The sequence below is a fragment of the Artemia franciscana genome, chromosome 10 (genome assembly GCF_032884065.1).
Source record: "Artemia franciscana chromosome 10, ASM3288406v1, whole genome shotgun sequence".
Classification (NCBI taxonomy): Eukaryota; Metazoa; Arthropoda; class Branchiopoda; order Anostraca; family Artemiidae; genus Artemia; species Artemia franciscana.
The window spans coordinates 28,576,320-28,590,324 of record NC_088872.1 but is presented as its reverse complement, the minus strand read 5'-3'; the positions used below and the strand labels follow the sequence as shown (position 1 = coordinate 28,590,324).

General features: G+C 35.7%; 1 protein-coding gene across 5 annotated transcripts in view; it reads left to right on the top strand.

The window, feature by feature from the left end:
• LOC136032025 (ankyrin repeat and BTB/POZ domain-containing protein 2-like) overlaps nt 1–14,005 on the top strand; it is a 195,492-nt gene that overhangs the window by 127,357 nt on the left and 54,130 nt on the right. For all 5 annotated transcript variants that reach the window (XM_065712108.1, XM_065712106.1, XM_065712107.1 and 2 more), the window contains 3 exons: nt 2,146–2,233; nt 5,404–5,648; nt 10,979–11,237. In XM_065712108.1, the coding sequence (XP_065568180.1) occupies nt 2,146–2,233; nt 5,404–5,648; nt 10,979–11,237 (592 nt within the window). The remainder of the gene's footprint in view (nt 1–2,145; nt 2,234–5,403; nt 5,649–10,978; nt 11,238–14,005) is intronic.

Sequence of the window (14,005 nt, the reverse complement as noted above, 5' to 3'; positions counted from 1 at the left end):
TTCCAGAGCGTTACTTTTAGCCAACGGTAACGACGAATATCTTCCTCTAGTAGAAACACTGATTTTCTTCTTATGGCCCATGTGTCGTTACATCAAACTTCGTGCCAATCTTTCAAAATATTAAATAAAAAAAAAACAAGTTTTTTCAACTGAAAGTAAGGAGCGACATTAAAACTTAAAACGAACAGAAATTACTTCATATATGAAAGGGGCTGCTTCCTCATCAACGCTCCGCTCTTTACGCTAAAGTTTGACTCTTCCTCTCAACTCTTCTTTTTAAAACAGTAAAAAACTTTAGCGTAAAGAGCGGGGCGTTGATGAGGAAGCAACCCCTTTCATATACGAAGTAATTTCTGTTCGTTTTAAGTTTTAATGTCGCTCCTTACTTTCAGTTGAAAAAATTTGTTTTTTTTATTTAATTTCTGAACGTTTTTGAATCAATGCATGTTTTGATTTTGGCTCTCCGCAGAGGAATAATTAAAACGAAATTTGTATTTTTTTTTTTTTTTGGCTAAATGGCTTTCTCATAATTTTGATCGAATGATTTGAGAAAAAAGAGCGGAGGAGGAAGCCTAGTTGCCCTCCAATTTTTTGGTTAATTAAAAAGGCAACTAGAACTTTTAATTTTTTACGAATCTTTTTATTAGTAAAAGATATACGTAACTTATAAATTAGCTTACGTAAAGAATTTTTTATTCTCATGTTTTTATTACACATATGAGAGGGTTCGCCCCTTCGTCAGTACCTCTCTCTTTACACTAAATCTTAAATTTTGTCCCAATTTATTAAGAATGACCCCTGAATCACAAAAGCCGTAGAATAAATAGTTGACATTACTAAAAATACTTTTGCGTAAAGTGCGAGGTATTAGGAGGAGGTGAGCCCCTCATATGGGTAATAATTTCTGTCTTTTTAAGTTTTAATGCTGCTCCTTACTTCCAGCTGAAAAAAAAACTTTTTCATATTTATTTTTTCATTGTTTTTTTTTAAATAATGCTAGTAAATCCTGCGCTCCCTTCATGGAAATTTTCTTCCCCCATAACATATTCCTCGATGGAAAGTTCCCCCAGTATATCCCCCTCTTCTCAACCCCTCCCCCAACCTAAAAAATCCTCCTGAAAACGCCTGTACACTTCCCAATAACCATTACTATATGTAAGCACTGGTCAAAGTTTGTGACTTGTAGCCCCTCCCACGGGGACTGTGGAGGAGTAAGTCGTCTCCAAAGATATAGTTATAAGGTTTTTCGACTACTCTGAATAAAATGGCTATCCCAGAATTTTGATCCGTTGACTTTGGGAAAATAATTAGCGTGGGAGGGAGCCTAGGTGCCCTCCAATTTTTTTGGTCACTTAAAAAGGGCACTAGAACTTTTCATTTCTGTTAGAACGAGCCCTCTCGCAACATTCTAGGACAACTGGGTCGATACGATCAACCCCTAAGGAAAAAAAACAACAAAAAACAAACAAACAAATAAACACGCATCCGTGATCTGCCTTCTGGCGAAAAATACAAAATTCCACATTTTTGTAGATAGGAGCTTGAAACTTCTACTGTAGGGTTCTCTGATGCGCTGAATCTGATGGTGTAATTTTCGTTAAGATTCTATGACTTTTAGGGGTTTTCCCCCCCTATTTTCTAAAATAAAGCAAATTTTCTCAGGCTCGTAACTTTTGATGCGTAAGACTAAACTTGATGAAATTTATATATTTAAAATCAGCATTAAAATGCAATTCTTTTGATGTAGCTATTGGTATCAAAATTCCATTTTTTAGAGTTTTGGTTTCTATTGAGCCGGGTCGCTCCTTACTACAGTTCGTTACCACGAACTGTTTGAAATACGGCAAGAAGGCAGTCCGCGCTTTTTTTCAAATAATTCTTTGCATTTTTTCAGGCTGTTTATTATTTCGTCCGAGACGAAGAGAAAATGTTGTAGTACGAAACTACTACGCTTAGGTCATGTAAGAGAAAAAGTGTTCTATTCAATGTAGCACTTGCTACTGTAACGCATATGATGAAATATTGCTAGATTTAGCAATTTCGTGCTACAGCTGGCAACCTTGCACTCAATGCGCCTTTGTAGACTAGGCTTATATTCGCCCTCAATAGGTTTTTCAGGGCTAATCTTCTTCTTTTTCTATGTAGACTTGGATCTACTGTAGTCTCTCCAACCATGAAATGCGGTCTAAGGAAGGCAATACCGCCAAGGACAAGGCATAGAAGCCAAACGAAGGTAAAGTATAACTGTTCTTTTTCTTGTATTATTTACCAAAATGAGTCAGGTGATATTGCGTGTTAGCAAATTTTTGACGTGAGTTTTTTTAGAACCCTTGTCCAATTTATATAAGGGAACAATCAAATGAATTTTATAGCTGCTCGTTTATATTGGCTTTAATTCCAGTGATTAGTACTTATTCAATTAACAACTTGAAGATTTTCGTGAAATTAATGAGCTGTACGTTTTACTGATTTCTAGACTTTTAATTAAACAAAGCCAATGTAGAAGAAATATGACGAGTAAGAAAAGAGACTTCAAGTATTTCAAAACATGAATGCAATTTTTCTAAGGAACGATGGGTGAAAAATATGGAAGAAATTTGGATTTTTACTGCTACTTTAAAGTCGAATTGTACTTAAGTATGGTTAGCCCATGCATCAAACAGGAATTCTTTGGAGATAAAAGATACAATACAGGATGACTCCAGACCTTATAGTTATCTGTAAAAAGGGCGTTGATACCAGGGTTGCAGGGGTAGTGGCAACCTAGTAACAGATGATCACGTCCCATACTAAGAAATAAAACAGCCAATATCTTTTAAAATCAGTACCAGATACAAAGTACATCATTTAGAACCGCCTTGTCTAAAAACCATATAAAAGAAGATTACAGCCCCTTGGCTTGAACAGCAAGGAAAATCCATTGGTATGAAAAATAAGGAAATTGCTCATTATGATGATATTTTGCATCGAACGCAACTTTTTTTTTCTTTTTTTTTCCAAGATAGCTGGACACTGGAACATCGTAGAAAGCTGTTATATGGCTCATTTTAAAGGAACGTACCACACCTAGTGTCTTTTGTAATTAGCACAAAAGATCTGAAATAAAATCAATATTTTCACCAAAAAAATGCAATTTCATGTATAAAATTGTTGAAATGACGCCAAAATCGTAGGTTGTAGCCATATATGACGTAAAAAGTAAATGCAATATTATGATGATAGCTATAATGACATCAGTATATTTTTACATAAAGGTTTAGATAACTTCGAAGACCACACTGCCTTTCCATGACGAAAATAAACCAGTTCAAAATAGGGATGAAACCTTTTAATTGACAGTGAACAGATGTAAAATTATTTAACTATTTAACATCATCAGTTTTACTGCTGATGATGAACACTGTATATGTGTTCGAAATATCCAGTTAAATAGTTTTATATCTGTTCACTGTCAATTAAAAGGTTTCATCCCTATTTTGAACTGTTTTACTTTTTATATAAAGCTTCAGTCACAGACTGAACCTTTGATCTATAAGCTGTGGTTCAGTCACATACAGACATGGATCTATAAGCTGTGCTTTGTGTCCCCAGTACCCACCTGAAAATACAGTTTTATAGCATTTTTTTGTTTGTATCAAAATTATGAAGTTCTTTGTCACGCTGAACGCTCAAAATAAATAAGTAAACTTCGTTAGATAAATTCGATGAAACTGTTCGTTTGTAAAAACTTCAAACAATCTATTAATGCTCAAAGACAACTACACCTTCAAAGGAAAGCTAAACCTTTTTTTAGCTGTTTGATGTGCTATGTTTTGGCATAAGTTCTGCCAATTTCTCACCATTGTTTCTTTTTTTTATTTTTTGCCTCCTGCTACCAAAAATTATATATCTACTCGTGGGGGCCTTCATCATTAAAAATTTAGTTCCCCATTTGTCTTAATTTTAAATATATATATATGATTGAGCAAGTTTCTACTGTCAACGACGTCAAATTGAACGAAAACCAAGCAGTGAACTAGCATTTCTAGGTGAACTAGAACTTTCGTGTTAGAAGTTACTATTTTTTCTATGTCAGAAATTTCTAGGCTGTTCTGGGCGAGATTTGACTATTTAATTTTAAAAAGTGAATTTTTCAACTAGACGTCTAATCCTAGATTAAACATACTTGAGTCAAAACATAAAAAAAAAAACGAAACGGAGAACTGAATCATGAAATTAAAGAATGAAATGATTCGTGGTGAATCTGAATAAACACGTATAAGTTTTTACCAGAACTATCATACAAAAATATATTACCTATTTCTGTTAATCGTGAGCTTTATACAAATCCTACATTACATATTATTTTTTTTTCTTGTTGTGCCGTGATTTGTAGTTTGAAAACTTACTCAGGGAGAGCCCCATAAATCGAGGTTCTTAATTTTTTTTCCTACCAAGGACTCTGCTGTGTTTTAGGCTTATTGTGGTCTAAAATAAAGAGCCTTTGGGTTGAACTGTGAAAAGTATTCTCGTAAGACTTACATATTTTTGCTTCCTTTTGGTTGGGGGCAAAGCTGATTAAGACCCCTTAAACAGTTGTCCGTGGTTATTTGAAGGTTTTGTTGACCATAAATTGTTAAATACCACCATACGCAATTGAAAATTTGCGAAAACTGAAAATACGAGGGAATACAACAGAAACGAATCAATAAAACTATTGAAAATATCAAAATCAACCTTTTTTCAAATAAAGGATCCGTTTTGTCCCAGATGTTGTTATGTGGTAAGTAAACCTTACGGAAAAAAGGTTTTTGGCAGCTGAGCCACTGAGGGCATGCACGTACACAGATGGGGAAAGGGGGAGAGATTTTGGGCTCGTCCCCTCTGATTACCCAAAATATGCCAAATTTCTTGACACTTCCTTTTCAAATTTCCAAATTAATTTTTGTTCATTGATGGGCCCTCCGAGAAAAGATCCTATGTACGTTCTTGGCTGAGGGGTTTTACAGACTCCATGGTTGCTTTTGAGCTAAAATGCATTTTTTCAATTATTATTTAAATCTTTTGATGATAAAATAAAGCGACAAGTCTACTATTTAATTTTTAGTTTCTAGGACTACATTTTGATTCATGTAAAGTCTAGAATGCAATACTTCATAATAAGTAGCATACTAATTTTTCTGTCTGAAATGAAAACCAAACGATTAGAGCGAGTTATTTGTCCCCCTTTCTGCTCTCTATATATAGGCATAAACCTCACCATATAAAAGAATCGCAACCAAAAGTGTCGCGGTATTGAAGATATACTATATTATTATCTTCACCAACTGTATTTTATCTTAATATGGTTTACTGAAAATTTTGATCCCGGTTTGATCACGCAAGCTAGGAGCACTGGGAATTAACCATTACCTATTTTCTCAGGATGACCTAACTATACAATTGGAACAAGCAACCGGACTTGATGATATAAAATATGCAATCGAGCAGCTTACGCTCCGATCTCATGGCAGTGCTCGCACCAATTACTCGACATCAACATACTCCAGTATGAGTGGCAGTGAAATGAGTGAACCAGTGCGTCGTCTAGTTCGACACAGTTCTTTAGAAACAGTTAATACCAACGTTACGGTTGCTGACGAGTTCGTTTGGGTTGACTCATACAATAGGTAAATAATTTTCAGATTAGAAATAATTTCCTATTTAGAAATACCACCATCGTCTAGTAAATTGTGTAAATATAAAATCAAATGAAAAATCTACTTTTGAGGAATCGTCTCAGATGGTGAGTTGTCTCTCTAAAGCAGCCATAAACTATCCAGATTGTCGAAATAATCTAGCTTGAACGGTGCTACAAAAGTATATGCAAAGATGCCCTAAATTGTGTTGCGAGAGCAACACTTTGGTTTTGTCGTGTTTTTTTTTTCCTAGCACACCGATTTCAGCTTATTCCTAGAAAGTGGTAAGGGTCTAGCCTCTGTGGTTTTTACGGAAAGTGTGGACCTTAGGCTGGATTGATGAATATGACTTTGCATTTTTGAAAGCTTCGTAGATTTCTTGCCTGGGGCCAAAAATCTATTGTTTCTACCCATTTCTGTTCGTGATTTTAGCTGAGTTTATCATTTGGTTTTTCGCACTTGGGATTGAGGTAGAGAAATGGTATCAAATTTGCCTCTTAAACTTTAAAAGCTCTCTCATTGCTAGAGAAATTAGAGTTTATCCTTTGCTCCTTTCTAAGTGATGACGTTAAAAACTTGGCCTACGGCAAAAATGTCAACTTTTGAACTAAGATAGATGGATTTTTTTTTGTCGACGGCAGTCAATAGCTCTTAGATGTGCCTTTTAAACTTTAAAAGTCCTTTCATTGATAAAGAAATTAGAGTTGATCCTTTGCTCCTTTCTAAGTGATGACGTTAGAAACTTGGCCTACGGCAAAAAAGTCAACTTTTGAACTAAGACAGGTAGATTTTTTTTTTCGACGGCAGTCGATAGCTCTTGATGAGCTGATCAAAGGATATATCATCCATTTTTTGGTAGAAAAATTTCTTCATGAGATATACCCGTTTGAAAGTTTAAAGGGGTTGACAACTTCAGTAGTGAGGTGAACACTCAAACCAAAAGTAGGCCGGTACCAATTGTGAGACATATAGGGGAGTTTTAAGTAACAGTCGGCTATTAGCTCACAGTCATCTTCTGCAATGAGGGTTTCACAACTTTTGCTAGTTGGTGTACCTATTATTTGTTTCTAGTGTATTTGATGGTAAGACCAATTTGGCTCCAGTGGTAAGACATGTAGGGGACTTGTAAGTAATAATCGGCTGTTAGGCTACAATCATATTCAGCAATGAGGGATATGCAACTTTTGCTAGTTCTGTACCTAGTATTTATTTTAAGATCCTTACAGATTAACAACTTCAGCGTTTAATCGAAGCGAGGAAACAAAACCAAAGTGTTGCTCTCGCAACACTTTACTCGGCAAAGCCGAACAAAGGTTGCCGCAACACCTCACGTTGCCCATGCGATTTAGATCTAGTTCATTTAGTTTTGTAAGAGTATTTTGCAACAGTATTACTTTAGGTTTTTTTATTGGAATTCGTAACTGCGTTTAGGGTACCTATGGCTTGTAAGGTCCATGAAATCCTTATTCTATAATTTCTGAAACCACATTGGCCTGCCATAACACAAAGAGAGAAAACGATCAAAAATGTGTTTTTAAAGGCCAAATGAAAATACTGAAGAAAACACAGAAAGTGAATATTTTGAGAGAACATCAGCCTCTCTTCTTCAGCGTGAACAAAATAATATGATCAAGAAAAAAAACGAAAACCAAAAAACAAGCGCAGAAAGTACAATAAAACCAATGAAAGAAAAAAAAACGCCAAAAAATTAAATAAAATTCAATAAAAGACCAAAAATTAAAAGAATTAAAATCAAATACCTAACAAATAATAAAGTGAGTTATTCGCCAATATCCGCGATTTGCAAAAAATCCAAACAAATTTGAACTGCCAACGACAGATGCTAACAAACAACTGAGAAATAAAAGAAAAAATTCATTCACTCAAACAAACGAAGCAGCAGTTAAATAAATTGAGAACTATGTCACCTAATTTATGATTTTAACCATTGCATTTCTTGCGGATACCCTTTGAAACCTAAGGTGTTGATGATGTATTTTATTATGTAATTGGGGAAGTGGTTCAACGTTTATTTCAGTGATTTTGCGAGTTCAGGGTGCTAGATAAGTTTGAGAATTAATGTTAAGAAGACTAAGTCACTAAGGCTAGGAATAAGTGAAGATGAAAAGGTGACGTTGGGTAACGAAAAGATTGATCAGGTGGGCAGCTTCACTTAACCTTGGTAGTATTATTAGTAAAGATGGTGGGAGCAGTGAAGATGTTAAAAGTAGAATAGCTAAGGCTCAGGGTGTTTTTTCACAGTTAAAAAAAGTTTGGAAGAATAGAAAGATAAGTCTGCAAACCAAGATTAGAATATTGGAAGCAACAGTGATGACAGTAGTCAAATATGGCTTTGAAGCATGGGCGCTCCGAAAAGCGGACGAAAATTTACTAGATGTTTTCCAGAGAAATTGCCTACGGATTGTTCTGGGTACCCGGCTGACTGACTGTATATCAAACAGTAGGTTGTACGAAAAATGTGGTTCAATCCCGCTTTCTAGGGCTATAATGACAGAAAGGTTGAGATGGCTAGGCCACGTTCTGCGGATGAAAGATGATAGATTGCCGAAAATTATTTTTCTTTGGCCAGCCGTCTGGGGCTACACGGACAGCAGGTCGTCCTCGTCTGGGTTGGGAGGATGTCATAAATAAAGATTTAAAGGAAATGGGAACTTCCTGGGAGGGTGTAAAGAGAGACCTGGAATAGATTAGGTTGGAGGAGGAGCGTGCGTAGCTGTGTTGGCATCAGGCGGCTTGGTGCTGCAGTACGTTATTATTATTATTATTAGTAGTAGTAGTAAAGTATCGGCTTCTCTTTTGAGAAAACCGAAATACGACTCATTTATTCTTAAGTCACCTGAATCTCTGTTCAAAGCTAGACCTAAATGTTGGTATTTATAAATTTCAACAGCTTCTCTGCAGTGCTGGACAATACCTTTGTCATGCAAAATTAAGCTAGCTTGATTAAATAAAACAGTATGGCCTGGATTATTAAATATTTGTTCTGAGAGGGCAGAGTCAAAATTTTCTGTTTTTTTTTTTCGTTTATTAATAACACCCTTAAAAAGTGGAAAAAAACCAGAAACCAGAAGAAGTCCTTATCTTATCTGTCTATAGATATTCCAGAACCTATTTTACACGTTATATCTAGTTATGCACGGTATATAGAGATAAACCTGTATTCTTGTCTTTATGTCATAATTTTCTATATACCTTTTTTTATGTCATATTTGTGTGCCATAACCGTTCGTGTTTATGTTATATTTTATGTCATATGCGCTTTTAATCAAATGTATTCTTTTTTTCTTTGAATTGAATCCTTGAGGGTTGTATAATGATTATCGTAATTATATTAGCATAAAATGAGGAAATGGCACACATAGTTCACCTTCAGTGATAGATATGGCGAGTTTTTTTTTTTTTTTTTTTTTTTTTTTTTTTTGAGCAGTATTTGAACTGGTCAACCATTGCCAACCATCCTTAGGCTTGCTTTAAAAAATGTTGTTCCTCGGGGTTGCTTTAAATAATGCTGTTTTATAAAGTTTACGGGACTTGTGTGATACATCCATGGCCAAAGGGGAGCTGGTATTTTGGTTTAAACTTACTAAAAGCGACATTAATCCTAAGCTAATATTAAAGACAAAGAAAAAAAAATCGCTCAAAGCATCACTTTTTGCAACTTTGTTGGCAATGTGTCTCGTAATAGACACATATTTGTATTTTTTAATGAAATGAGCATATATTATTTGAGTATTTGTTTATTTGTGCAATATTCTTTTCTTGGAAGTCCCTTGCCAAATTCTTATCCATAATTTTTTTTTTTTAAATAAGAGATTCCTACTGTAAAGTCCATCGACCAAAGCAAGAGGGTTTAAAACCATCGACGAGACAAAATAGAAGCTAGGGAGAAGTTTATTGTGGGTATATGTGCACAATTCGTGTATTCAACAAAAGAAAATCAAATGATATTTCTGGCGGACTCGAACTGAGTGTTAAAAAAATGCGAATATTACTATACTATTGGTGTTCATAAATTATTTCTTAGCTTTGGTCCTAGGATAACTTTGGGGGGAGGGAAACCTCATGTGGAAGGGTGTAACATATTCTATCTATGTTCTGGTAACCATAACTTAGGCGCCACTGAAAATACATTTTTCTTAAATAAGTTGGTAGACTTAAAACAGACAATAGATCTGTTTGCTTCGTGAAAGGTGTAACTATATATGGCCATTGGTTAAGTTTTTTTTTAAACTTTAGCTAATAAATTTTGACAAAGTGGTTTTATAATATCTATTTTTCCCTCTTTGGGCCTATAATGGCATCGAATACGCAGTTTAAACCATTAATTTTAATTGGTGAACACTTTAGATAATGCATCGTAAACTGAAGATCTACCTTATAACTAATTGAAGAGCTCAACTGCCTGTGTTAATTTGTTTGTAACATGTAATGTACTACTTTTTGACCAGTTTGATTATATCTACTAAATTTCACAGAATCTTATCGCAAAATTTAAAAAGAGCAAACCCAAACACATGAGTTTTATTCTTTGCCAATCCAAAGAAACGACTTTGGTATTCTGTTTTTTTCTTTTGTTTTGTAAGAAAGATAATTAATTTAATCCAAATGTTATCCATATATAGACAGTATCAAAAACTCATTTTCTTTCCAAAAAGAATACTCTGATGCTAGGCATATGGGAAGTATTGATGCCTTTGGCATATAAAAATATGAGTCATCAAATGCTGCCTAAATAATGTTTGCTCTGCTGCCAAATGCGATGTTTTAACAGTATCTTGTCAGCACTTCAGCACGTAATATATCTTCTGCATGGTATCTTCTGCACGTACTCTGCTGTGTTTCTAAAAAATGAACTAACTCACTGCCGGGCTACACCATTCCAATCTAATATTTAGGCAGTTCAAAATCATAGCCCTTATAAGTGAATAATACTTGTAAATATGGGTTTTTAACTTGAGCCAAATGAAAAACCAGCGAGTATAAAAAACATACACTAGGGGTGCGTTCCTGAAGAGAACGATCGATAATGAAAAACATTTATCTATTATTATTTGCGATCCAAAACTGATAAAAAAAACCCAACCAATTATTAGCATTACAAGTGCAGAATGAACATAACCATTTCTACCAACGGCTTATTATATGGACATAAGGACGTTAAGAGCCATTTTAGGGAGAAGGTGATAACGGATATTTAATAATAGTTATTAAGTTATTGACTTCTGGAACTCACCCTTGATTGCTGTTGCTAACGTATGCCGTTCTTGTGTCTTCGCTATTAATATGACATTTATTTGAAGGCTTGTGGAACTCCAAAACTTACCGTGGAATAACCATGATGTGCTACGTGTTGTACAAAACGGACGTTTACGAGAAGATCTTGACCGAGTCTCAATGGAAGTAGTACCCCGTTTAGCTTACCTTCTTCAGAGGGCCCTTCTTCGAATTGCTAGAGAAACTCAACGCCTTTCTAAGCCAATTGGGCTATGCTCTAAGCATGAAGTTTCCTCTGCGTTTAGAGTTGTGCTCTCATCGGGTCTTGCAGATTCTTGCATCAAGGTTAGTTCCTACAACATTCATTTCAAATCTTGGTACTGTGCCCTTTTTTCGAAAATATAGGTAGAGAAATAAATACAACAACAATAAAAAACAACCCAAAGGAGCTTAATATTTAATCTTGAAAGATTGCTTTAAAAGATAGACAGTGTGTATGCTGAAATAAAACTTTCAGCTTTTCAATCTTTAAAGGAGTTTGAGGTTATTTGAACACAGCGTTAACTTTATAAGAAACACAAGAACAAAGAGTACGATTTTAAAAATACTTTTGACCGTTTGACCATGCTTTTGACCTTTCAAGCAAGCTGACAAAATCATAGTAGCAGCGAAAAAGTATGACATGTGTTTTCTGTTTAAACATCTCGGGCATTTCACAGAAAATAAAACTCCCACTTTGGGACCTGTTCTGTCCAGGGGATGGGATACTTCTTTCTGACGAGGACTCTTGCCTTGCGCAACGCAAGGATTAATTCTGCTCGCTCCTCAATAAAACTATCCTGTTTCTACCTTCTTATATTTTTCCCAGTCAATTTAGCTGGCAAAGACCTGAAGCTAATGCTCCCGCAGACAAGCCTTTCAGTCACTCAGAAACTAGGATTGCATTCCAATGACTCAAAAATAATAAAGCTCCTGGCATCTGTGGATTAAGCTCAGAACTACTAAAATTTACCGGGCCTACTATACTCCTGTTGATGCACACCCTGTTCTTTACAATGCGGTTGATTGGGAACACCCTATGAATGGCATATGGATATGATCATCCCCCTATAGGAGAAGAAAAACTCTAGAAGTGACTGCTGAACCATGCCGGAATAATTCTGCTGTCTGTCATTAAGAAAGTTTACTCAATGATCCTTGTAGGTTGATGTCAGAACATAATTCAAGAAGTTTGGCGTTCAGAGCAAGGGGGTTTTGTATCGGATTGTTCAACCATTGAGTAGGTTTTTTTTTATAATTCGACAAATGGTAGAAAAGGCCACGGAATACCGACAAAAATCATTTATTGCCTTTGTAGACTTTCCTGATGCGTTTGAATCAGTCAACCGACGAGCCCTATGGTAGATTCTTAGGGCGACTGGCCTACCCTAGAAATATTGGAAATATTGCACACTGTTTAAAGCTCTGCTACATGGAACTGAAGACTATGTTAAAGTGAACGACTGATGCAGCCCGTTCTTCCAGATAACGACAAGGGTGCGCCGAGGATGTGCATTCGCCACGAAACTTTTCAACTTCATCATAGACCACATTATGACACAGACTATTTCTTGTCTTAAATTTGGATCTAACTTTGGGATTATGTACTCTCAGACACTGACTTTGCAGATGACTTGGCCATTCTGGCTGACTCCATGGAGCAACTGTTGGGAGCGTCGCGAATTCTATTAGATGGAGCAGCAAAAGTTGAACTTTAGACAAAGTGGAATAAAACATAAATCATGGCCACTGACTCGTCCTCTCATCCTGATGACTTTTCAGTCAACTTGGAAAACCAATACCTCTGACGAACACCAAACATCAGCTGCACAACAAAATGGCGTATATTCAGTGTCTTCGTCGGATCTGCAATGTTTTGCGGAGCTGAGACGTGGAAATCAGCAAGTGCAATTCTTAATTCATAAACGTTCTTAAGTCGAAGTCCCTAAGAAGGATCGAAGGTCCGCGATGTTTCGACTTCAATAGCAACAAAAGGACAAAGACCACCTGCGAATGTCACCCTCGCGCAGTAGGTTGGGAAAGACCTAGTTGCCGACCGAAGAAGCGCTGGTCCGATTGTCTGTTTGACAGTCCGGTGGACATAACCTTGATGATGCACTTGCGCCCGCCATAGATCAAAAGCAAGACGGAGGAGGCTGAGGTTATAATAGGTCCTGTTCAATCTTTCAGATTTCGATTCAATTTTTTTTTTCTATTAAACCCTCTTAGGAGATGATGTCGTGGTAAACAAGTTTGACATCATCGCCAACTAACATTTTGGTTGTGCTTATGAAAAATGTTTTAGTTTTTGGTTTTGGATATCAAATTTTTGGGTTTTATTTAAGTATAAAAAAGACGAAATGTTTATATTAGGGCATATTACCCAAGGTGTTGAGACGGTAGGTTATAAAACAGTCATAGAAGTTGATCAGTTTCTAAATTGACCTGTCTTTCAAGTAACGGAGCCTAAGGAGGTAATTGATCACCTCGTATTTGTATGAGGTAGTATCGTAAGAGTTACCTAATATCCAAGGAGTGAAAATTTAGAAATAGCTTTCCTGTTGTGTTATTTTTTCGCTATATCCACAAATTTATGTAGTTTTTCATTCCACCATAGCGTATTTCACTACAATAAAGTATAGAGATCTTACTTGTTTATGGCTACACTGAGCATCTAAATAAGCAGGTTCTGATAACAAACAATAGACAATAATATTTTAGTTCACAAAATTTGGGTACTTATATTACGTTTTTACACTTAACGCTTTAATATTTACTGTTAGCTGCCTTCTTAAAAGGGGAAATGTTTTTTGTTCTCGTCGCAGACGTGTATTGAATAAGACTTGTACTTAATCATTGTAGCCCTATACCGACAGTGTTTAATATTTCTTCAACTGTAGCTCTATTGTCTATATTTGTTGGGTGGAAACCTATAAAGCTTGTTAGCAGCAGTCCAGAAGTAACTTATGACAATTAAGGCGTATACGCATTGATACCTTAATTAAAGGGCAAGTCTCAACATACAAGCACATTGTGTGGTAATGAATTATCGACCTCGATAAGTCACAACTCCT